Source organism: Nannospalax galili, unplaced genomic scaffold (genome assembly GCF_000622305.1).
Source record: "Nannospalax galili isolate Female #2095 unplaced genomic scaffold, S.galili_v1.0 scaffold1895, whole genome shotgun sequence".
Lineage (NCBI taxonomy): Eukaryota > Metazoa > Chordata > Mammalia > Rodentia > Spalacidae > Nannospalax > Nannospalax galili.
Window position 1 is genome coordinate 717533 of NW_008336020.1, and position 27266 is coordinate 744798.

Genomic DNA, 27266 nt, shown 5'->3' on the forward strand with positions numbered 1-27266 from the left:
TATTAAAACAGGAAAATGTATATATGCACACACAAATGCAAAGATTGTGTAAGTATATTTACTATATTTTTATTTGTGATAGTGAAGTCTGGGGAAACATAAATATTCATTAAGGAGTTTTGTTGAATAAACTGTAGCACATAAATATATTATTATGCTGGCATAGCAAGACAGCCATGATATAGTTGCAATTGAGTTAAACAACAAGCAGAATAGCATTTACAGTGTTACCTGGTGAGTGAGGTAGTGAACTGCAGTGGTCAAAGGATGGGCTTTTGGGGTGAGTAGACTTGGATTTGAGTCCTAGCACCAACACCTATTTCTTGTCTCTTTGGTTGTGAGCCGAGTCTTTAATAACTGTACCAGCTCTCCAGCCCCAACATTTATTTTTAACTTCTTTAAGTCTTTATTGATTTATCTATCCAACTGGCATGGAATCTACCTCACAGAGTTGTAAGGAGAATGCCTAGTATATATAATACTATTAAAATTTGGGCTGGTGAGATGGCTCAGTGGGTAAAGGCACTTGCTGCCGAGCCTGACAACCTAAGTTCCAGCCCCAGGACCCACCAGGTGTAAGGAGAAACAATTCCTGCAAGCTGTCCTCTGACCTCTACTGATACACTGTGGCAGGTGTAGTCATATATGTGTGGACTCTCTCTCTCTCTCTCTGTCTCTCTGTCTCTCTCTGTAATAAAAAGTTGAACACCTCTTATTTCAACTAATTCTCATGAAAACCACTTTCAAAAGTGAATATAGCATGTTTGTTATTATAAAATATAATTTAGAAAATTGTACTGCAGCTAAATTTACACATCAAAGGCACTTTTTTTTAGCTTCTCAAACAAACCATTCGAGTTATCTGATCATCTAACAGATACAACAGTGAATATAATGCACCAGTTTTTAACAAAGATCTTTTTTGATTGTATATTCTTAACAAAGGGTGAGTTTAGGCATTATATTTAAGTGCCAAAGTAAATCAAAACTATTATGTTTAGATAATCTTAGTTAAGAAAACTTCGAGGCCTTCCTGCCATAAGCTATAAAGTGCCCTCAGGTCATTGAACTGGTTATTAACGCTCCTTGTGGAGTGGTTTCCTTTATATACAGTTTTGTACCATATTAGAAAATTATAACAAAAAGCAAGGCACAATTTTAAGAATTATTTTCCTAGTAAAAATAGGAAAGGAAACTGTTTAAGATAAGAAAATATGTTAAGTACAAATACATTAAAATGCCCATATTGACATAGAGTCTATATATGAAACACAGTACATACCCTTCTGTTCGGAAAATCACCCGAAAGCTGTCTCCTAAGCTCTTATAACTGTGTGGATCCACTGCCTGTCTCTGAATCTGGAACCTGGAAATAAAATCAAGCAAAGACACAAAAGCCCAAATTAAAGATTTTGCTGAATAGCTTTTCTTGTTTTTCAGTCTTAGAAACTCAGCCTTTTTTACAGATTAACTAAAAATATTCCAATTTTTACTATAGGATTTTATTGATTTATTTTCCTTACATAATCTTTGTCTTGTTTATGTAGCGTTTATTCCTTTGTACTTAAATATTATTTTTTATTTTATGTGTATGAGTGTACTGCCTGCATGTATGTGAGTGCACCCACGTCATGCAATGCTGCGGAGGTCAGAAGAGGGCTTTGGATTCCCCTGGAATTGGAGTTAAGGACGGTTCGTAGCTGCCCTGTGGGTGCTTGGAATCGAACCCAGGTCCTCTGCAAGAGCAGTCAGTGCTCTTAACCTCTGAGCCACCTCTCCAGCCCCATTCCTTCCTTTGTACTTTAATAATAAATCCTATGCTTCTGTTTCTCAGCCAGGCAGATACTTCTTGAGGCATTTAGATATTTTTCTTTTGTGAAAAGCATATACAGATGTTATGTAGTTTTAATACACACTTCAGAAATCTGTAGATGTGTATGGAATAAATATATAGTTATAATCTTAAATAATTTTTCTTGATGACTATTCAATATAAAGTTTAAAAATACAGAACAGTTAGTAGTCTACAAATTGGATTCGGAGTGTGAACTCTGAATGAGTTCTGGCAAATTAGCATTTGAAGAATTGTGATTTATGTTGGGCTCCATTTACTGTCACTACTTCATGATGGAAGAAGGTCTTTGCAGAGGCACAGTGCTCTGTGTATAGCTGTTGCTCATTAAAAATGTGTTCTTTTCTTTTTCATGTATGGTCGGCTATCTTTAGCTTTAACCCACTAAACATAGATGTTACCAGTATTTGGGGGTTTATTTCTAAAGACATGATAATAAATATTCTCATCTCTGTTATATGCCAATTTTTCTTCATTCTCTAGATTATTTAGTCTACCTACCCCTTGTTTTTTTACTTCTTTACCTCAAGTTCTGATTTAAGGCCCTTCTCCCTCTTCTGCTTCCTGACATAATTTCACATTTCTTTTTTTCCCCCTGGTAGACACGTCAAAATAAATGCTCTATTATCTAGGTCAAGACATTTTCTCGTATCATTAGCATTGTGATATTAACATTTCTATGAATAATGTACTGTACAATTCTAGGCCCAGCACCGGGGAGAGGGAGACAGGGGGGTCCTTGAGGTTCAGTGGTCAACTGGACTAGCCTACTTGGTGAACCCCAGGTCACTGAGAGACACTGCCTCCAAAAAACAAGGACTGTACTTGAGAAGGAGTAACATCCAAAGTTGTTATCTGGCCCCCACATGTACCTATGCAGACATGTGCACCTGCATACACCCTCACACATGCACACACAAACACACACATAGTTCAGATTGAACAGAGGTTATCAGAAGACCATGGACCAGGATGACTAGTTCATTTAAACTATTTTGGATCCAGAGGTGCTTCTGTCGTATGTATACTGCTGGCTTAAAACACGCAGTAAGTGGTCTGTCTAGAATAAGAACCAAACTTGATTGTCTAGGTATTTGTGGACTATAGCATGTAGATAATTTTGGATACATATAAATTAATATTACACAGAAATTAATATAATAGAAGAACTAGGTAGGGGCCTGTACAACAAATAATTGTGAAGCACATACTGTAGTTTCCAAAACGTGATTTGGGTTGTAGCTCAAATAAGCAGCTCCTTATCTACATTTGTATGTTTGTAACCTCTGTTCACTATTAAATAATGTTTCCTCATTTCTAGTTGAGAGATCTAAGATTTTTCTATTACAATTGTTTAATAAAATTATTTAAAATAATTTCACATATTATGAACGCATTACATGTATTTCTCATATTTATAATAATCTTTCACTAAATATATTTATCTTCGTCAAATTCCTTTCTAGATGCTTTTATTCCAAATTACCAAATATTTTCCTAATGTGTGCCAAATGAAACAGGATGCTAAGGCTTTTATAAAAATCTAGGGCATTTTGTCCATCCTTAACAAGTATAAGAAAGAACTATGAGAAAAGATTGACAATATAAGAGTATTTGCTAACCCCCTAACACCTGAAATGTCAAGAAGCTCGGGCAACATTTTGTCCAAGTGTTCAAGGGGGAGGGGGGAATTACTGTTTTCTCTGAAGGGTTAGGAAGAGATTCAGGAAGTGGAAGGGATTTGAACGGGTCCTCGTGGGATTCAAAAAGAGCAGACTAGCGGGGTAAGCAGGCCAGGTGGAGAACAGACCAAAGGCCAGCAAGGGAAAACCATCCTTCCTGATGGCAAAATGAGGAACATTTTCCTCTGAGCTGCAGCCTGTGCTGGGTTTCCTCCAGAAGATGCTCTGGCACTCAGCTTACCCTCGTTTGCTCAGGATGGGTGGAGACCTAAGTGGGTTTAGAGGAGAGCACCCAGGTGAGAGAATCAAAGCCCAGTGGAGAGCATTTATTTTTCCCTTTGCTCCTCAGCTGGTCACTTCAGTTCTCGGAATGGCCACCTCACAGGTGCATGACCCTGTTCCTAGAGAACACTGAGAGTCAGCAGGTGGACCACTATAAGCACCTCTAACTTATAGTGAACCTTAACCCCTCTTTTACTGCTGTGATTAGAGGCTCAGCTTTGTCCAAGCTATTTCCAAGTTCGGGTATTACCCAGACATGCACAAAGATGCACAAATAACCTATTAGAAATCTAGGCACTTCACTCCCTATTTGAAACTTTTTCTATTCAAAAAATAATTCCAATGTAATTTAATTTAGTTAATACGAGTCATTGAGCAAAACTAAGTAACATGTGCTCCACTTCTTGGAATTCTGCAAAGAAATAAGCCGTTTTGCATTTGAGAAACCTGTAGTTTGGTGAAGGAGCTACGTAAAGAAGTAATGGTATATGGAAGGAATAATGTGTAGAAATGGTGTTTCAGAGTATCAGATGCCAGCCAATGAGTTTTATTATACTTGTATTACTGTTATTAGAAATGATTTGTCAGTGGGTGAACAGCTGCTGACAGAAAATAGTACTTTGTAGAGACACTGAGACAGGAGGAAAGCGAGGGACAGCTCTCTTTAGGCGAAAAATCTATGATTAAACTTTCAGTCCCCACCCTCACTTTAGAACAGGGAATAAGAATGCTCAGTGGGATCCATTAGGAGTCTGTGTAGACGCTATCTGATGAGTAAAGTGATGCTACGTTCATCGCAAGCTGAAGACAATGCCAAAGTTATCACGTGAGACCACAAGCTACACTGCATGAGCAACGAAAGAGGAGGGCACGGTGAGGATGCCTCGGAACGTTCCTACTACTGACACAGGTGGAGGGCCAAACAAGCCAGAAGCAGGACCCCGTCTCTTCTTCTGGATGTCTCATATCCGGTGTGTCTACACTTTGCAGAGAAAGTCCGTGTAGGATTTAGTTACACTGACCTTACTTATTCTGATCAGAGAGTTATCAGTTCTAAGGAAGCAGTTTCAAGTTGATATGATTCCAGTGTATTTGGTCGATCATGTGAACCAGCAATTTCCTTCTTCCTGTCTGCTGTGTTTCAGCAACTTAAAAGGCTTCTCTCAGAGACTGAAGCTTTACGTCAGCATTGTCCAAGCTGCATTCTGTGCTAACAAATTCTGTCTACGCTTAGGGAGACAATATTCCAGTTACGTAATACAAGTCTGTAAAACTGCAAAGGCAAGGCCACACTTCTCTTGATTGTATTGAAAAGAAAGCTTGAACCTTGCCATTATCCTTACAAAGCAGTACGGTCACATCTGGAATCTCCATCTGAGTAACTTCTCTTATAAGAAAGAATACTCACTGCCAAACAGACAAACTTGACAACACAGTAACATTTAAGAAAGATTCAGTGCCTAACATCCAGTCAGATTCAAACACAGGAGAAAGGAGTGTGGTCCAAATCCTTGCTACTCTACTGGAGAGTCAGGCAGACTGCTGTGCAGCCTGCCAGTGTAAGACTCCACACACCTCACAAAAGGGAGGACACAGCCCTAGCCTCGGCCCCACCACAAATACTGAACCTGTTACTGTGGTAACCACCAGGGCCAGGAAGGGCTGCTCAAAGTTCACACATAAATGTACATAACACGTAAAAGTGCATTTGTTTTCACAGACTAATTTCTCTGTCGATTTCTTAAGAATCACGACTGTAGCACTTCCCACTCACTACATGTGTTCAGCGAGACCATTTGTAAACTTGTCGGCCTGTTTAGCTATGTTACTTCAACTTGGAATACTTGTGAGGATGTGGCCACAGAAGGATGTTTGTAGGTGAAATGGCTTCAAAGTCTTAGGATTAAGCTATTTGAAAATGTCAAAATTTCAAATTTGTACAATGTCTTATTTCCAAAGGGCTAAAGGTTTCAGGATGTATTATATACTCACATCTTTACATGAGTATACAGTAATTAACCGCAAAGAGTTAGACTAGGGTGAGGGGTAGGATTTGTCTTCGAGCAACACTTACATAGCACACACTCTGTTTTTCATTCTTATTTATATTATTTTTTATTTTTTGTTTTAATTTTTAAATTACATTTCTCTCTCTCTCTCTGTGTGTGTGTGTGTGTGTGTGTGTGTGTGCATGTGCATGCACCACAGCATGCATGTGGAGGTCAGCACACAACTAACAAGAGTCTGTTCTCTTCTTCCACTGTGTGTTGCTAGGGAGCAAACTCATGTCACCAGGCTTGGAGGTGAATAGCCTTACCCACAGAGCAATCTAACTAGCCCTATGCTTTTTGAAGCAGATCATTTGGTGATTATTTGGTAAGAACTCGGGGAGGGACCTGAAGGAAATTTGGGGACCAAGGCTGATGTTAGCCATCGCATTGTACTGCTGCCAAATCCAAATCACATCCTTGGTGAAGGTTATTTCTGGGATTGCTCACCTCTGGATCATTTTCTAGTAAATCAGCTTTTGTGCTGCCTCCCATCACCTTTCCCCATTCGGTCCTGCTTCCAGAAAGAATTCACATCAAACATTTCTCCTTATTGTCATTTTTACTTTGATGTACTCTCTGCCAAAATTTGTCCTCTGTTAGAAGGATTTTAGCTACCAAAGAGGAGGTGACAAGCTTTGGTTTTGTTTAGGGTGGGGAGGTAAGGCTCCTCGCTGCCAAAACTCTTAAGTGGCACCTTTTTCTCCTCAGTGGCATTGAATTCCACCACAGCGCATTAGACACCAAAGCCATTCCACCTTTGTGTCAAAGGAGGTGAGGCACAGTGCAGACACAGACAGGGAGCCACCAGTTATAATTCCAGTGTTACCACTGACTCATAGTGTAAACTGTTGAGATATGTGATGTAATCCCTCTCCTGCCTTTCTCCTCAGTGGTAAAATGGAACAGCAGACAGCAGAGGACAGTGTGATTTTGGAGCAAGAGCAACACAGAGTTAATACTTGAGTTTCTTATTCGTAAGAAAGAAGGGACATTTCATTTATTGTAGAAACCTATATTTTACAGGAGTGGGAGACTGCTAATAAAGCTTGTACCCTGACACATAGTGATGAACGCGATGGAACTCCCTGCAGAGATCTTTGCAAATGTGCTATGAGCAAAGATTATCAGTAATTACCAGAATATTACATGTGCTTCTTAATAAACAGTTAAGAAGCCCAGTAATGAATCAGAGATTAACAGACCAAAGGGTTTGCAATTACAGAACACATTAAAAGGATAGCTGTAGGAAGATTAAATAAAGATTTTAAGTCACTGTAATTAGTCTATCTCACTTAAATAAGATGTCGGTCCTATAGAGTATGTTTGCTTTCTAGTTCATTGGATGAGCACAAAGTCAGAGCAAACAGGCAAAGACATGTCAGCGGTTTTGAAACTTACTTATACGTACCCACCTCACCAACTGTGGGAAAAGGACCAGAAAGCACAGAGCTGGAAATTTTCTCACTACATGTATTTGTTTTCTGTGTTCTGAAAAAGAAAATCACCTTCTGACAGAAGAAATGCTACCCTCCTTTGAAACGAAAGCCTCTGGGTTCAGGATCTGCCGCACCTGCAGAAAGCCCATGGCTGCTGCCAATTTTGAAAAGATGAGTTTTTAAAAATTTTAAATTACATAGATTTATGTATTGTGTGTATGTGTGTGCTTGCATGTGCCATAGCACATGTGCCAGCTCCAAAACATTCTTTTGGTCTTCTTTCATAGATGCAGAGGAAAAGTTTCATTGTAACATTCATCTGTGTCCAGACCTTGACTTTCAAATAGTAATTGGTGAGTCTAAATGTGAACTTTTTTTGAAAGCTAGCTATGAGTATTTTGTTTCATTTTAGGTTAAACATAATATTCCACATAACTTTGCCTTGGAAATTGATAAAATTCAAGAAGCCTAAAATCATGTAGGAAGAACATAGTTTAGCATCTTAAAACTAGTGGAGATCCCCCGAATGCAAAGGGGGAAGAATTTGGGGAAACCAAAGCTGAATGACATGCAAACGCCTCTGGAAAAGAAGGAACATTAAGGAACAGAGGTATTAGCGACTATCTATAAAACCACGTTGACTGCGTGTGCTAAACGGGGCATCCAGGAGCTTGGCTCACCTTGATTTAGGCATCACCTCTGCTCACTGGGCTCACAGGTCCTGGCCTGGCACCAATTAACACCCTAAAATACTGCTAACAAGTCCACAAGGGTTGTAGTATTTGACTCTGCTCAAGCAGTGATTGCCAGCTGAGGCTCAAAAGCTATGCTTGTGTGTATTCGGCTGTGTGTAAAATTTGTCTAAAAGTTCAAGGAAAGAAGAATTTTCCTGATTGTTGCTTAGTCATTTTCGCCATATAAAAGAAGTAGAAACTTACACCTGGCAAGTATACCTGTCTAAATTCCATGTCTTTAGTAGGTGTAGGTGGGCTGGGCTACATTTTGGCATAGCATTTATGATATTGTAAAGGAGACCAATAAATTTCTCTATGCAATTATAAAACAGCTTATAATTTGAAGAAATATGTCACTGGAGTGCTCAGTCGGCCTTGATAATTACTAGAGATAAGGTGACGACAACTTGGCAAGACCACAAAAGCGAGGTAAATCCTCTGTGCCATGTAATTTTGAACATGTTCTTTAACAGAGCTTTAAAAATATTATCTCTCTGAAATATCAGCTCACCCCAGATAGCCTGATATATTTTAAATAATTTCCTGTGATCCTAGACACATCTAATTGCAGCTCTTCCCACAAGCCAACAAGACTTAAAAGCTAATGCTCTGGACATTTTACAATTTACACATTAATAGACACTTAACTATCCTAAAATGGTTCATCACTTGCCAACTACATGTTTTCTTACAATAAACATTTACTTACATGTCTCTCATTAGTGTGGTGAAGTAGACCTAGTTTTGACTATCTTGCCTCGTTGTAAGACACGGTGTTTCTAGCATTTAGAGTCTATGTAAAATTTGACATTGCAAAATGAATTATGATAAGAGAGCTTACTGCACCACCTGGCACAAGTTCTTCCAGTTGTTTCTATTACTTATGGGATAATAACCAAGTACACAGACAATGTAATTCTAAAATTTATTTTAACGACAACATACTAGTTAACAAGTCAGAGGCAAATGATCACTAGAGATTACAACCTAAATCTAATAATGTTAAACCACAAGTAATAAAGTAGACTAATTAACATGGCTGTATAATTAGAATGCTCTAGGCATAAACTGGTCTCAATTACACAAAAGCTTGACTAACATGACTTTCAATTATTTTGTTTTGTAAGACACATGTCACATCAAACAAAACAAAGTAAAACCCCCACAAAGCTATGCTTAAGATGATATTGTAGTCTGCCTCTCTGAATATATATGCATGCATAAATATACATACATTTAATAAAGTCTCATATTTAATACCACAGATACTCAGAAACATACCAATCTACAGTCTTCCAAGTGCATTAATCTCGGCTAGTCATTTATTTAACATATAACCAGTTCATACTTGGGAAATGAGGGAGAGATGGATTGAAGGTTAGAAATAAAACTTACTAGCAAGGTAACAAGAATACCTGAGGATTACCACAGTTATAACAAATTTCATAGTTTCCGCAAGTTCACAAAACAATTAGTTACCACCCCCACCTCCCCAAAAGCTAGCCATGCCCTTTTCTGTTCCACCCTTCCACCCGTTTCCTTGGATGCATTCACCACTAGTATCTTCTACGTGGTCACAGAGAAGCACCACTCACGTCTGGAACTTCAGCTCGTTCTTCAGAGTTGTTCAAGATGAGACTGAAGTTCTTGATTTCTAGCTGCCATAAAAGTTTTCCAGAGCAGGCGATTCAAACATGGTCAGATCTGCCAGACCCCCCTCACTGGCTCTGGGAACTGAGCCACTTCACAGAAACTAATTACACAGCAGAGACCATGGGCCGGAGTCCCAGCAAGGGAAAACGTCAGAGAATACAGAGGGTCTGGAGACATGAGAGATTATTCCATTTTATTTTAATGGATCAAATGTGCCTGTGGTATGGTTTATTTTGCATTGATAAGGATGCTTATCAAGGAAGAAAGATTAAAAGAGCAAATGGTTTCTTTGCATTCATGAGTATAAATGCTAGAAAGAAACATGTGGAATGGAAATAATAAACTTGGCTAATGAGGAAGAAAATGCGCTTATCATAGAGAAGGAAGTTTTTATTTTTATATCAAGATTGACCTTGTAGTTCACTAAGATTTGGATCAATTGTGATCAGGTCCAAATAAGGGCAGTTTCCAAAAGCATATCATTGGCAGACAGAGCCCCAAAACGATGAAGAAATGCCAATCACAGTACTTATATACATACATTTTTCATACCAGAGGACATTTTTACAAATGGTCCTTTTAGAAAGGACATTTATTCTCATCTTAGGGTGTCCTTTAATTTCAGTTTCCTTATATTGTAAGGTTACAGTCACTTGGTGAACATAAAAAGAGGAAGTACTAGCTTGGACCTAGAATGCATCAGGCTAGTGGAAGTAAGTTTCTCTGGAGTTTCACATTCATCTAAATTCACCTCCAATTCAGCGAATGATCAATGTGACTGTTCTTCCCAACCCAAGCTTTTTCATTAGCAACAAAGGAATAATGTTTCTTGTAGATCACCCAACTAATACCAAGGTTCAACGCTAGAACTTTGAAGAGTAAGCTTTCCATTAACTGTGAGTGAACACCAGCTTTCCAAGACACTATTTCATTTGATTCCTCACTTGTCAGGCTATAAGATGGTGGATGGAGAAAGAGTTCTTCACGAAGAGCTGGGATGGACATATTTGGAGGAGGGTTTAAATAAAGTTATACTCAAAGACAGAGGCATTGTGATCTTTTTCAGCCAAGTGGTTCAATATCTACTGAACGTCCATAAGAAAATATGTTTGCTAGTTATGCCATGGGTTCATTTATGTCCAAGTGTTTAAGTGCCTAACATGTACCTGGGGAATGTAGTCAAGGCCAGGATCAACTACTGAGCTCCTTCTTCCACCTCCTGTCTCCTCTGTTCCCTTCCCTTCCTTCTCCCTTTCTTCCACTCCTCTTTCCTTTTTTCCGCTGAATTATTTTAATTATGAACATTCCACTATGTATTAATATACACTCAAAACAACCCTAGTGGGGGGGTCATCATCAAATAATATGTTAAAAGTTATTTTTAAATGGCTTACAATTTTTCCAACTGAAGAGGTACATGAATTAATTTAACTCACAAGCAGGCCTAACCTGTCCATAGAACCCATACAGGAAACTGTTTCATTATCTAAATAAATGCTTAATAAAAGGCAACCCATAATTTGACAGTATTACAACTAGGTACTTTGGAAGGCAGCAAAATGGTGTAAAGCAGTTCAAGTCATTTAATTTTATGCAACTCTGATCTTACTGTGACTAGCAACTTTTATATAACTTTATATCTTGAAGCATAATTACCTTAAAAGTAACTCTGTTTTACAGCTGAAATCTAGATGGGCATCTTGGGCAACCTAGGTTCTAAAGCACAAGTTCTAAACATAAGATATTCATCTGAAATAGGACCTGAAGGAGAACCTTCCAATGGTGACCTGGGAGGTAAAGTCCCTCTTTCCAGCTGCTCCTGGGGTGAGCTCTTGTGTTCAGTGAAACTGCTCTTGCCCCCATTCTACTAATGGTCATAAAATCGAAGCAGGAGACTCGATTCAGACTGTAGCCTCACCTCTCTCTTTACGGCTAACACCTTATAGCTGAGTAAAAAGGAACAAAAGGTATCCCAAATAGTGAAATTTATACAGAATTCAAATGAAGTCATATTTACTGGGTGTCATGATGAACTAGGCATCCAAGTGTTAAATTCAGCTCAACTACGTTTGAACGGCAGTAGGGGACAAACACGGAGCATTAAAACATTAACAACCGGCTGTCTGGGGCCCAATTATCGGTATTTTCACTTGCCTTCCCCACAGTACAAGGAAACCAACACATCATTTTTAGGGTCAGTTGGGTCTTTTTTTGTTATTGTTTGTTTTTTGTTTCTCAAGCAAGGTCTTGCCGCATAGCCCAAGTTGGCCTCAAACTTTTGATCCTCCTGCCTCAGCCTCACAAGTGCTAGGATTACAGGAGTGTGCAACCACACCCTGCTGTGTGGGGCCCTTCTGAATGGGACCTGCTCTCCTGTGCTGTGAGCCAGTGAGCTCTTCTGGCTTGGCTAGGCTTGAGACCAGTCCTCACATCAAAGGCCTCAAAGGGCTTTTTGGGTTTTGTTTCCTGTGTAGTTTGTGCTATCTTCTCAGTTACTGAGAGGCAGTGCGTTCTCACACGTCAGTATGTCTGTCTCTAAGCGTCCTTCCTACTTCCTGCTTCTGCTCTCCACTCTATCTCCTGCGTTCATCCCTTATGCTCCAGTTCAGACTTGAAATTAGCAACGTGCCAAGGACAGAGCTTCTAACCTGCTCATGGTTCTTAGTGAGGGCACAAGGAGGGCATCCTACGAGTCAAGTTCATGGCCAGTACTGCCTGGCCTTTGCAACGTTATTTTTTCGGTGTTCAGAGACCATAACTGAGCATGCTGTTTCTCAGCTCCGCGCCACCGTTTCTGAGATGAGCGGCTGCTGGCTGAGGCTGGGGTTTCCCTGAGAATGGGTTGTGCTGAAACGAGGGCAGAGCCAGCCGCCCACTGCCCATAGGCTGTCATGGAGGCTCCGTCTCTCCTCCCTCTGGAAGGATGGCCCTGCTGCTTTGTGCTCCAGTCCTTTCTGGTCCCACTCCAAGGGCTTCATAAAGTGTGCCATGGCTCCTTGAGGCTGAACATCATCTACTTATAACTGAGGAAGAGGAAGAGGATGATGGCACAAAGCACAGGCGACTCCCGGCTCAGCAGCTCCTTCTCCAGTTCGTTCCGGGGCTTCTGTTGTGGCTTCTGTTTGTTTGTTTCTTTGAATAAAATGCTCTTCCGTGTTTTTTGTGTTTTCCACTTCTGTATTATGGACTGTGTGGTGAGTGTCTGTTATTTAGATTCTCAAAGATGTGTGTTTAGTTTGATGATCTGAGAAAAATAGGAAAATGTCTTTCTAAAAACCTGTATTTTCAGAATTCAGACCAAATCACTGTGGCTTTTTGTTGGTTCTGTTGGTACCACACAACTTCTTAGGGATGGAGGCAAAAGAGACAGAAAAAAGAAAGAAAGAAAAAGAAAAACCACCATAAAGGATTCTGATTCCCAGTCAGATGCTTTTGGAACTGCTAAGCCCACACTTACTCCTGAGTGTTAGGTTGAATTCTGGCAAAAGTCATGGGACAGCTGCAATTCCATACTTCGAAATCTCCTTTTAAAAACCTTGATCTAATGTATAGGCTAGTTGGTATGGAGTCCCCCCTTTCTTCATTCACTTGAATGCAGACCACTTTTGAGATAAAACAAGAATCAAGAATATCCAATGGTGAAGTCAATATATCTGCAACTGAAAGTATGTGATGCAGAGAGAATTTTCTGAAATGAAGATTGGTTCAAATAAGTGTGTCATTTTAGAAGTAATACTTCTGTCAGGCTGAGTTTTAGCTAAGACCAGAATTAAAAAGCATAAAAAAAGCATACACAACAAAAGCATACAATTTTTTTCACTTGAAAAGTAAACGTAGGGGCTAGTGAGATGCTCAGGCTGTAAAGTGCTTGCTGCCTATAGCAGGGGGGCCTAAGTCTGAGGTCCCAGAACCCACATTAAAAACAGGCATGGCCAGCCGCATCTGTAATACCAGTGCTGCGGTGGTGGCGGGAGCAGAGCCAGGCATCAGAGTCATGAAACTTAACTGGCCTGGAAGCCCTGATTTTCAGGTTTAGTGAGAAATGATATCTCAAAAATAAAGTGGAAGGCAATCAAGGAAGACACCCCAAATCTACCTCTGGCCACCCCATATTCCCCCACATATGTGCACACACCCACAACAACAAATGCATATACCATATAGAAAACCACACAACCACACACACACACACACACACACACACACACACAAATAACAAAAGTAAATAACCAGCCACCGCTCCCACACACTTAACCATTGTAAACACTAAGCAGCCTCCTATTCCAGTGACCTGTTCAGATGCCAAAAGGAACCTGCTGTACCAGGAGTACCTCTGTCCTGTTACCAGAGGGGGTGCCACAAGATAATATTTCATACTGGTTTAGATTGGGGCGACAGTGAGCAGATACCAGAAGGTTAGAAATACGTGCAACTGTTGCCTGATGGTTTGTGCATTTTGGATATAGGATTTTTCATAGCCCTTTTTGCTTCTGGTCATTAGGAGTCAACTGCCTTAGGAGAAGTGACTAGACAACATGTGAGAACAGTTTACTGTTTGATATGTAGGGAGGAAGCAGAGAATTTGAAAGACTTGCTGCATTTATTTCTCCCGTAGTATTGTCACCATGGGAGCCGCTGTCCAGGGTAGGAAGCAGCATATTCATTTCCTGCCCACGTGAGTCTGAGACAGTCTCACTTGATTACCGAGCAGTAGCCACTTGTTTGGCTTTTGATAAAACATTGACACAAACCTTTTTCCTAATGTCTGGCTCATGTGAAATCAACATGAGCTGCAGCTTGTCAGAAGTGGCTTGTGTTTTCGCCTTCTGTCCTTACTGCCTGTGTCAGACTTACATCTGAGAGTAAAGCTTTTCGGTCTGCCCTGTGCAAAAGTAAATATAAACAAAAGACATGCAATTCTAAAAATAATTTTAGAAAAATTCTGACAGAAGTTACTAAGTATACAACTGACAATATCATACTTTTAGATTCAAGTAAGATATTGAAAAATACTTTGAATTAATTCCAAATTTTAAACCTTCTAGAAATGTGAAAATATAAGCAGATGACTTGTTATAGTGGGACTCCATATTCTAGGAGGATATGGCTTTATCAAGGACTTTGATGTCTCAAGGTCAATTACATAGGGAAGCAATCAGTGGTTGTTATAGAGAGACAGAGTGTGACAAAAAGGTATAGTGGGGTCTTCTCTGGAAACTGGGACAGTGATATGCAGTTCCACCAGGATCTATGCAGAAGTAATCTGCTGCCACATAAAATCCCTCACTGTGTGTGTGTGTGTGTGTGTGTGTGTGTGTGTGTGTGTGTGTGCATAGTCAATGCTGGTAGACAACTGCCTAGCAAGAAAGAACATCTCTTGCAACTGTGTATCCAGATAATATGTGCCTAGATCATCTGATCAGTCCTATGGGATAGAATAAGCAAAAGTGATAGATGTCACTTCCAGACTGAGGCTTTTGCAACTGAGCAGAGCTTCTTTATGTTCTTGTCTGTTTCACATGCAAGTTATATCTTAGAAGATACATCTTATGTCAAGACCATATCACCTGCAAGTTGGAATCAGAGAACTCCAAAATTCTAGTGAGTGCAGAGCCAGAAGACAGAAAGACTCTAAGCCACACAGCAAAGAAGATATCCTATCATCCAGGTCATCTGCACAAGCTATCGGTGACTATACTAATACTGAGCTAAATTAGTGGAATTAGAAGATTTGTTACTACAGTAGGTTTGCTTTTACAGTACAAAACCAGCACTGTCCTCTCTGTGCCCTCTTTAGCCACTCGTGCTTCCTAGTCCCTTACAACACTGAATCAGGTATACAATGATACAAGCCTAGCACCTAGCACGTCTTCCTTTTTTGTCACACGATGTGCTAAATATCTTTCTTTACCCTTCCTACCCTGCTCCTTGTCCTGAGAGATGATTTATATTGATTACTTGACAACATCCCTGTGTCATCTGCTTTCTGCTTTCTGGTTGGGTTTGTTTGGTCAGTGCGGAATCGTGGCAGGAGGCAAGACCGAAGGAAGGTGAAGAAGTGGGATATTCCTTTCGGTTTCTTTCTTTAGTTCCTCAGGCTTCTTGTCTTTGTCAACAGAAGCTCTAAGAGCCTATCATGGAGTTCTCTCTTTGGGACTTTAAGTTTTAGTCCCTAGTCCCTTTGTGTACACCTTTGAGTTTCGAGGTGGTGATGGTTTAGCTCTGCTGCTGGTAGCCCCAGGATGGAGCTATTCCTTGTGGCTTCTTACACCTTTGCCCACAGCTTTGCAATTAATCCATACATAACTTCATTTAACGTATCAGAATTTGAGGATGCCATCTGCTTCTTATTGGTTCTTAGTGCAAAGTCATATCATAGCTAAAATTCTCTAGATTGTTACCTTTGGGTAAGCTCTCCAGTACTGGATTGCTTAGGAGACAGTCAGTGCAGCATCACTGAGGCCCATCCCTTCAGCAGACTCGGGAAGAGGACGTTTACAGGCACCCTAAAACAGGTCATCACACAGCACACTTCACACTTTCTGGAGAAATTGTCCCTTCTTTTCATTCCTCTTCAGCCATGAGTTTGCCCCTGTCTGCTGCTGTCTTACTTTCTTGTGTAATGGTCATTTCTGAAGGAGGCCATGAGGGCCACCCCAGAATTGTGTATTATGAATAATACACATTCTTAGGGCAACATCTTTTAGAATCCAAGTCCTTTACATTCAAAACCAAGAATGTTCTGGACTGGGGAGATAGCTCAGTCAGTAAAGTGCTTCCCAGGAAAGCATGAGGACCAGAGTTTGGATCTCCAGCACACACACATACATTTCAGCCCTGGGGAGGTAGAAAATCAACCTGACGAATGAATGAACTGCCCATCTGCCCACCCTGCCTCCCCACTCCAGGAAGGATATATATACATATATATATCCGAGAATACATGGCCTCTAGCCAAACATCTAGCTCCTTGTAGATCTGGTCCCTTACTAACCACCCCGCAGAAGATACCTGGTTCCCCTAACAGAACTCCCCATCTCTCCTACCCAGATCCCAGGAAGGAGCAGGATATCACCAAGAAGACACTACCTACCTTCTTGGATTTTTCTGAGCTCACCTATAAATCCCAGATGTCCCCCAATGCCACCACACAATCTCTATTCCTGTGGAAAAGTTGTTTGCCTTTCATGGCTAATAAAGCTATCTCCATCTGTTGATGCCAGTTTCTATTTATTAGTCACGTTGTCTTTTCATTTAGAATTCCAACAGAGATAGGGATCCTGAAGCAAGCTAGCTCACTAGACTTGTCAAATAGGTGGGATATGAGTTCACGAGATTTTGCTTCAAAACATAAGGTAGAAAGTGATTGAGAAAAATACCCAGAGTCAACTTCTGGTCTCCACATGCATGTGCACACAAATGTATGTGCACCCCCACACATGAACATACATATGCACATACATGCACACCACACACATACACAGGCAAAAAGGGTGGAAATATTTATAAGTAAAATAGAAAGAAATAGACATAACCACAGACCATGTTGTTGCCAGATTATTCATCAAGGAGAGAGATTATATTGATGCCAACCTAATGCACTGGGCCTGTCAGGAACAACTGAGATCCAAATAATCATAATTTCCAGTTTCATGTTTTATAGATCATTTAAATTCTTTTTATTGTCATTAGTTCCCAGAAAAAGATAATGCAGGAATGCCTAACTGAAGAAGAATTATCATTACTATACACATCTCACGTCTTCATTTACAGAGCTGGGAGGGTTTAGTAATGTGCTTAACTTAGGGTATTATAAAGACTGTGTGACTATAAAGGTGTGTTCTATGTCAAGGACTTATTTTTCTCTGAATGTTGAATCCTAGTATTCTATTATGTTTTTGGTGAGAACAGATGTACCCTTTCCAAACAAGTATATTCTTAAGGACTATTTCGACTGCCCTTCTTCCTGCATAGGAACCCCACACCATCCTCTCCTCCTCAATATGCCATGCTCTCAACTTCATGACATGGGATGTATGCAAAGCTTTGAGTTACTAGGATTTCACAATGGCATTCAAAGTGGGAAATGGCTATCTGCTTCTAAGAGTCATGAGCTGATCAAATGATTATAGTTTTCTCCTTTGTCTTACTTCTCTACCAAATCTCCTAGCACATACATACATACATAGCTAAAATCAGAAAGATACAATTATTAGTCAGTCTCTAGAAAAACGTTTTATTTATGCAGAATTCTAGTAGATCTATGGAAAGAATTCACCTTGGTTTTATCATTTTTTTCATGAGCAATTACTACATAAGAATATTAAAATATATCAGAACTTGGGGCTGGAGAGATAGCTCAGTGGTTAAGAGTACTGGCTGGTCTTGCAGAGGACCCTGGTTCAATTCCCAGCACCCACCTGGTGGCTTACAACCATCTGTAACTCCATTTCCAGGGAATCCAACACCCTTTTCTGACATCCTCATGCACTGCAATACACTGCACGACATGAGTGCACTTACACTCATGCAGGCAATATGCTCATACATATAAAATAAAAATAATAAATAAAACATTTTTTAAAAAATATACCAGAGCTTTTCATAAAACTCACAAAGACCTTTTAATAGAATTCTGCTATCCAAATTGGTAGCTGTTGAGCCACATGTGGCTACTAAGCAGTTGAAAGGTGGTTAGTGCAACTGAGAAAATAAATTCACTTTCTTTGAATTAATTTAGATTTGAATTTAAGAACCAAAGAAGGATAGACAATTTTCCCATTAAATAAGCCTTCGTTGTTTTGCTACAACTATCTCTTACTTTCATTATTGTTGCTCATCAGATGTCATAGTAATATTTTAAAGTCTGGATATGAGTAAATTTAAAGTTACACATCTAGATCACATTTATGCTTTTGCTGGAAACCTTTAACCTAAAAGCTAATGCTTAAGACAGAGAGCTATTCCTGAACGCGTGTGGCATTATCAGTATGGAAAGACATTTCTAGTACATAGAGCAAGTGTAAGGGTCGAGGAAACACCAATTCAATTTCGAATTTCAAAATTCAATTCCCCTCAGAGAAACTTGGTTTTAGTAACTGTATAGCCCTTCACTACTTGAGTTATTTATACAGGTTTGAAGTAAGAGAAGGTTCCACAATGAGATACTTTTATGAGGTCAGCCTTGAACTGAAAAAAATTCAAATGATTCATTTGGTGTTCCTTAAACATATCTTTTATGGGATGCCTCAACCCTTAGAATGAAGGAAGCCTAGAAGGCCAGCAAAATGAAAAACCCAATGTAAGCCACTAAATTAAATTCTGAATCAAGTTAGGAACGTTGAAACGACTCTTACACAACCTTCTTTCAAATTTCTGGTTGTCTGAGCTACAGCTGAAGACAGCACTGCAGACAGCTCCATGTGCAATCGCACACATACTCCAGTCATTGCTATGCCTATGTCTTTGCTAGTTCGATAAAAATGAAACAGAGTTTTCCAAACATTAAGGGATAATCTGCATAGTCTCAAAGAAAGCTAAATCCCTCAGTGGAACACGGTAATGGTTAGTTTCTCAGGATCCTGTGAAAGAGAAGGTGGAGCTGTTAATAGACAATGTGACTAAAAATCACCAGAGTGGGTAAGACAGTGAAAAGTAAAAGGTGCTTTCTCCTTCCAAGTAAACCTAATGATTCTATAAAGTAATGCACACATCCTCACTGTAATGGGTCAGGACAGCGATGTGCGTTATAAACTGTGCTTCTTTATTCTTCTTTAGACAGGACAAGAGACAAACCCGGGGTGTTTGGTCCTATGGATCATGGCAGCACTGCTGTGTCTGGAATTTTCTTATAAATATCCTATTGCTTGAAGGCTTACTGGCCTGGCTAAAACAGCAGGGACAATCTCATTTGCACTTTTATAGTTGTAGGGGGATTTTCAAGAGCTAAAACAATTTTCCATAATATTCTGCATTAGCTAATGGATCCAAAGTACGATTATTACACCTTTTCATGCTTTTCTGAAGACTGAAAATTTGGAAGTAATTTTAGGAAAACAAACAAAATTGTAAACAAATGTCAATAGTAAGACATTCTTAGGTACTCAAAAGTCTCTACTTTGCAGCAAGTTTTTACTGCCTGTTTGCAGCTTTATGCCTTTCTAAGATTAGTTTTTTAAACACTATAAATGACCGTTTCTACCCTTGTGAAAACCATCACTTCAAAGGTACATCTTATGGTACTCTTTACAATGTCTAAACAAATATCAGAAAACAAAGTGGATTCCTCCTCTTGCTCTGTGTGATTAAACAATACAGAGTATTTTATTAGAGTCTATGCTAATTTTCTAAAATAAATTTTCATTTATTGGTGTTTGAATAATTTCACTTTGCTTCAAATTAGACAGTAGACTTATTTCATTAAAATGTGAAACTTCTGTATAAGTTCATTAAAGAAAATTTTTCAGTCAGGCTAGAAAGTACACAACAAATTGTACCAGGCACTAAAGATTCCAAAAGGGGATCTCTAAGGAAGTTTAAAAATTAGAAGCAATGAGAAAAGTATTCAAAGTAAATACATAGAACTCCCAAAACAAAATTTATACACATACTCAGAAAATAAATCAATATTTAAAAGAGACAGTATATACAAACAAAGTGATGGGTTGGAGAATGAATGGGATTCAATGGAGAAAATTTATCTGAAGCAATGAGCTTATAATGCCTGGAAAGCTGGGTTCAAGACTAGTGAGCAAGGTGTTTCACAGGCAGATGGGGAGAAAAGACCATGAAAGCAAAGACTGCAGGAGGGAATTTTTAAGAAGAGACAGGTAGATATATTAGATATGTTGGTAATGATCAACAACGTCCTTCTTAGTACTGAATTTACCCTTTTGAAAGCTTAGAAGGAATGTTCTAAAAATTTAGAAAACAGATATATATATATATATATATATATATATTCCTAAATATTAGGCAGAGATGAGAGTATTCATCAGTTGACTTGTATTTACTTAGGAAAGGGCATTGGCCTCCACTAAATCTGGCTCTATGGAGGGAAAACTGTGCCAGAACAATTTAATTTCCTCACTATCGAGTGACAGACTACATCAACCAAAAGGAAGCAATAGAAACAAAACAAAACAACAGTTAATATAGGTCAGGCATGGAAGAGCCAAAATCTGGAATGCCAATTTGATATGGGATTAGGCAAGGTAAGGGTGCATGCAGATATAGCTTCTTTCAAAGGACCAACTTTGCACTCTAAAAAAACATTTAAAATTGTGTGAGGTCATTAATGAAGCACAGTTAGACTTCTAAGAAATGTGCATTTGCTGGATCAAAACAGAAAATCAAATATATTGTCTGAATTCAGAAATTCCTCATTCTCTGTATCTAATATCTAGAAACAAAGAATTCAACTAGTCCTCACAGCAAGGCCTTTTAAAAAAGATTTGTTTTTGTTCATGTGTCTGTGTGTGTGCATATGCACGAGTATATGTGCACCACATGTATGCAGGTGTCCAAGGAGGCCAGAAGACGGCACCTGGAACTGGAGTTACCGGTGGTTGTGACCTGCCTGATGTGGGTGCTGGCAATCAAACCTGTGTCCTCTGGAAAAGCAGCAAGTCCTCTTAACCTCCAAGCCATCTCTCCTGCCCCTCGTTGAGCCATTTGCCCACTTATCTCATATGCATATTTTAAAGTGTAATGGATGAAAGTATGGGTTAACTTTGTAACAGTGACATACACAGAAGTAGTAGCAACCTAAAACATAGTAAACATAAGTCTTCAAGAAACAAATATGAAACGCAACACAGAAAAACCTTACTATTTTTATATGCAAGTCGGCACATTGCAACAGTGTCTTGAATTTTGGGAGGAAAAAAAGTACTGAATTTCAAACAGTCAAGGTTTCGTTAATTTTTCAAATTGTTTATCATTTCTCAGGATTGTTCTGGCATACTATGAAGAAAGGAAAGGCTTTGAAGTCAAACAGACCTAGGTTCAAAACCTGGCTGTGCCACTTGCCCACTGTATGAACTTGGACAAGAAATCTAAACATTTCTGCTTCTTTATCGAAAAAGTGATACTTAGCCATTTGCAGTGAGAATTAAATAAGATCGTGTGTATAAAATGCTTGGTACCTTTATTTCTCAGCAAATGTTGGCTCCTTTCCACTCCCTTCTTAGTCTTACCTCTTTGCCCCTCCCTATCTGCTCATACACTTTGGGAGGAAAGGTAGACGAACAGGCTTAGAACAAAGCCCTGTCTTATGAAACAGGAAAAGGAACACAACTTTACTTCCTTTAATTATTAAACCCCTGCTGAAGGTTCTCTGACTCTACAAAACTATTCACACTCTGTTGGCATTCTCATGGCATTTCACAGTTTTGTGTGTGTGTGTGTGTGTGTGTGTGTGTGTGTGTGTATGTCAAATGTCAGCTGTATCAAAGAGGCTCCTTGACAAGTGACTTTTTTTTTAGTAAACAACTTTACAAAATGAATTAATGAAAAAGTATTTCTATTTTTTGCTATTATTTTGAAAAGAAAAAGTGTCATTTACATGTAGCATTAAAAATTATTCAAAAGTTTAAAAAATTGACATGAGTTCTATCCCCAGAAGGAGCATAAAGGTATCAGGAGAAAATTGGCTCCAGAGAGTTGTTTTTTGACTTACACACATGTAACCATACATGCACATTATACACATATAAAATGATAAATACTAAAAATTTTATAGAAGTTTGAAAAATGAAAGAAGCCAAAATTACTACATACAACTTAGTCTAAACCTGGTCTGATATTTGTTTCCTAATATTTAAAAAATATTTTAATTATTTTTTTCAAATAGAACTCATTATTTTTATTTACTGATTTTTTTGTGTATTTCATACAGAACATCCCAAACAATCTTATCCATCTATATACCCACATCCCAGGTGACACCCTCCCATGCCCCCCCACTGGATCCCATATACTCTGTCATCCCTGTTACTGTCCACTGTGTTGTCACTGTCCCCAGCCGTTCCCCAGTGCTTGTCCATCCACTCAATCTAGTCAGCCTATCTAGAGTTCCTTGTTTTAGGAAGATCAACTCTTCTTCATCTAGCAGCAAGTTGTTGCCAATATTCCTTTAGATAAGATTTGGGTCTGCTGTTCATTTCCCCAGTTTTATGCTGGGCTAGTGTCTGGGAGTCTCTTGGGCCACCCTCGCCAACAACTCAAAGGAAGGTATCTCTTGTCTGGCATTGTTTCTTGTTATGTAACCTTTAGCTGTACACATGGACTCTTAAAGAATTATATTGATCCCTTTAATCTTTGGTTATACTTCCCTTTTGGGTATTTAAGACAATACAGTTGGCCCAGATAAACCAATTTATTTTTACTCTTAAGGTCGTTTGAGGATCTGTTCCTCAGGGGTCACATGGGCTTAGGAGGAGCCACTGGCTCCTTTCTTTTACCAGTTCCACCTATGTGAAGATAAGTCAAAGGTCCTGCCCAACCATGGCTGGCTTCACTTGGAAGCATGGAGGAGATGATTCCTCTGTGTTGACCCTCCTCTTTGTAGATGGATACTGGTTCAAGTCCATCTGCTGGGGTCTCCATGGCCTTCTTGACCAAGAGGACAGGTGACTCACCACAGTTACAGGACATTTTGAGAGATGCTCCATAGTCCCCTGGAACTTAGTCGACTTTAGAAGGCAAGGAGCAAAAACTGTCCTTTATGTCCCTCTGACCAAATTAGTATAGGCCTCAAAGTATGTCTGTTTAACATCCAAGAAGGTTAGTTCCACCATTCTGGTACTTTTAATCACCATGCTACATGTAGACAAAGCTTGGGCAAAGAACAAAGGTTCTCAGATAAACCTTGAATAGACATATATTATGTTACTTGAGCTAGCTGTATGTATAATTTGTCAGTAGGTCATTCAACTAATATGGTCCCCTTTGTTTTTTTTCAAAAAAACTAGCTAGGCATTATTTATCTCTCACACTGTCTAACACTTCCACCATGGTTTCCCCATTTAAAGTGCCCCCATTTTTCACATTTCTCCCTTAGTAATACCTTTCTCCTGTGGTCCCATCTCTCTTGAGCTCCTTCTTTCCCTTTATCCCCAAGTTTCCTTGTATAACCATCCTTCCTCCCTCCCCTTAAAATAGCTCCATTTTTATCCATATCTCCTTTATTAACACCTTTTCCTACTGTTCTTCTTTCAGATTCTTTCTTTTCCTTTACCCCCCCAGTTCCTTTTCATTATTTTGGTTATAGTTATGTCTGTATACATACTCACTTATAAGGATTTGGTTGCTAGGATCCACATATGAGGAAGAACATACATCGTTTGTTTTTCTGAGTCTGTGTTACTTCAGTAAAGAAAGATGAAATCATGAAATTTTCAGGATGGTGGAAGGAAAGGATCTTCTCCTAAGTTGTTCTCTGACCTCTACATGTGCACTGTTGCACCCAATCCACACATGCAGAAACAAATGCCAAAAGCTTTTTAAAAATATAGGCGAGCATGGTGGTGTGCACCTTTACTCTCAGCACTCAGGAGGCAGAGGCAGGCAGATCTCTGTGAGATGGAGGCCAGACTGGTCTACATAGTGAGTTCCAGGACAGCTGGGGCTACAGGAGAGACCCTGTCTCAAAAAGACCAAAAAAAAAAAATAGCCATCCCATCACATCAGGTTTACCACTGCAATCTTGAACTGGCAAATCAGATTCTGTTCTTAAAGGTTTGTCCAGTTTTCTAAAGTAAACAAAAATTAATTTCCTAGCATGCTCTATAACATTTCAATAACAATTTAGCACCTACACATAAAGAAAGAGTCAAGGATTATAAAATCACTTAGAAAGTATTATTTCTAGACTGAGTAGACATAAGTCTTTGAGGATTAATTTCATGCTGAGGGTTAAATTTCCCTTTCATGATAGGCTAACCATTGCCTGGGGCCTCGAAGATAATGAACCTGCCAAGGGATTAGCAAGGAAACACTTGTGTTATTATAAAGTGGGTACACTTCCCTTTCTGACCAAGTTCATCCTACATGACATTAACAAATTACTCCCTCTCTCTGCCCACATTTCCATATAACGTAAGCCAGCAAGTGACCCCAAACCAATAGGATAGGCGATAAGATCTTCTCAGTGCATGCATGTCTATTAAATTTGTCTGCAAGACCTAGGCCTCCTGCTGGGAAACACAAGGTATTTTATCTCCACAGGGTCCCTGCCTCCCGACAGAAAGCTTTCTTCCATCATAAAGCCTCTAAGTGGACACAATGCCAAGAGGTAGGAAACTCTTAACACAAATATTAAACAAGGAAAAGACACGTTCCTGAAAACACAATTTTTTATTATTTTTTAAACAAGGATCCAAATATCTTCCATACAATAATTTGTTAAAATATAACATGTTCAGAGATATTACAAGTATGTATGTGTACATATCAGCAAAGTTTTTCTTAAATGACAGAAATGTTCACAGATGTTAAACGTTAGTCCTCTTAACTCTTAGAGGACAAACTCTGCTGACTTGGGCTCACATCCCAGCTTCCTCCTCCTGTGGGGCGCCCTTTTCTTCTCCGAAGGGCACTCACCATGGTTGGTACTTGTCTTAGTTCTACTGTTTTGCTATAAGCTCCCTTGTGGCAAGAAGTTGATGTTAACTTACCTTTGAATATCTCCAGTATCTGACCAAATGTCAAATGGAACCTAACTAGTTTCTAGATTTGAGTATAGTGTGATGCCACCATACAACGGATGAAGCAAAACAGTCTAATAGGTACACAGAGTATGTAGTTCCTGTGATCTAAGAAATTATAGTGTTTAGCATAAATCAAGAGCATTCTTATTAAGAACTGCTCTGTTACTGAATGGGAACAAGTGCTGTCAAAGTAGGAGCTTCTGTCTGTAGCCTGTTACTAAGCGGCAGGTGCGGAAAACGTAGAGTATTTAGAACCTCACTGGCAGTTGCTACAGCCCAAGTTGGTTCAAATCACAAGTCTTACAGAAAAGCAAAATAGTTTTTTTGTTGTTGTTGTTTTTTTTATGATGTAGACCAGTGCATCTCTGTGAAAAATACTGTCTTGTGAAGAAGAGTAAATGATGTTTCTATAAATTCACATTCTTGTCAGGGTGAAGATTGCAGAATTGTGTCCATAACAACGTAGTTGCATTTCATGTATGTTCTCAAACTAACAGCATCTGTAGCTCTCAAATAAAAGTGTGTTGAAAGCTACCCTGAAATACCATGTAGAGAAGATGCCATCTTTGGCTTAGACTTCTGGGCTCTCCACACTGAAGCATGCTATGCATCTGTGTCAGAAAGGCAGTTTTGATTGAAAGGTGAGAGTGAGCATCAGGGAACTTGGATAAAGAATGAAATGAGGGATAGAGAAAATGGATGTAAGTAGTAAATGTAGTTTTCTTCATAAAATTTGTGGTAGCTAAGAAAAGGAGAGATCTGACAAGAATGTGAGGAATTAATATGAGTATATGCTGCTGTCTAAAAAAGTGTGAGAGACAAGCATATTTGTAGTGAGAGGGGGTAATCAAGTCATTGTGGAAATCTAAAGAAGTAAAAGACAAAAGAGATAAAGCAGTCTTAGAGGAATACGATTAGGAGAAAATAATCTTAGGAAATAAAAATCAAAAACTTCCTTTTACAGAACAAAGCAAAAGGTAGGTACGGTGGTGCACTTCTGTAATCTCAGCACTCAGGAGGCCGAGGGAGGAAGATTGTGAGTTTGAGGCCCGCCTGGGCTATGTAGTGAGACCGTCTCTCAAAACCAAAAATGAGCAATAACAACAACACTTTAAAAGAGAAGAGAGAGAGAAATAAAAAAGACAAGAGAAGACACAAGTTATGCGCCAGAGCAGAGGAATTTAGGAGGAAGTCATTTCAGGTACCCTCAACTTCCTTAGGAGAGGGGAAGGCGAGTTCTTGTGATCAGTGGTGTGTGATCAGTGGAGAAGCACAGGGTGGGAGGCAGCAGAGAGGACCCTCTGAGAGGAAACGTCCACCCTGCCTAGGGTTAGCATAGACAGAAAGCTGATGGTGGTACAGAAACCATGAGTACACAGGTGGGATCACTGGTCACAGTGAGGTTGAAAGAATGATGATACCATTTGTAGCAGGCCCCAGAGTCCTTGAGGGTCCCAGAGCCACGTCCAGTGAGTGTTGTGAGGTTAGAGTGAAGAGAAGAAAAGATCATTGTTAGGAACAGTTTGCATTATTTTTCATGAAAGTCTGTGCCATATTATCATAGAGATATCTGGCACATCAGCCAACATTCTTATTTGAGGCACTGTGAAATGATGACGCTTATCATTAGAATTTAGGGTGAGCCATCTTACTCATTTCTTAAGTAGAAACCAGCAGAAATGCATTTTTCCATCCTAACAGAGATTTTAATTTGTTAAGTACACTAACCAGTACGTCTACTAGGCTTTTAATGGGAATTTCAAGTTGTTACAAGGTTTGCATCATAACCTTGTTCAGCACTCCACTTGAGCTGGAGTATGTGTTCTACAATCTGCCAAAAAGCACTCAGCTGAAGTTCTTTAATCT

The 27266-nt window shown here is 39.3% G+C and overlaps 1 protein-coding gene across 4 annotated transcripts in view; it reads right to left on the reverse strand.

The window, feature by feature from the left end:
• Slc25a21 (solute carrier family 25 member 21) overlaps window positions 1–27266 on the reverse strand; it is a 221830-nt gene that overhangs the window by 157536 nt on the left and 37028 nt on the right. For 3 of the 4 annotated variants that reach the window (XM_008830827.3, XM_008830824.3, XM_008830822.3), the window contains exon 2: window positions 1283–1366. The exons of the other annotated variant lie outside the window; for it this stretch is intronic. In XM_008830827.3, coding sequence (XP_008829049.1) covers window positions 1283–1366 — 84 coding nt within the window. The remainder of the gene's footprint in view (window positions 1–1282; window positions 1367–27266) is intronic. 4 annotated transcript variants of the gene reach the window in all.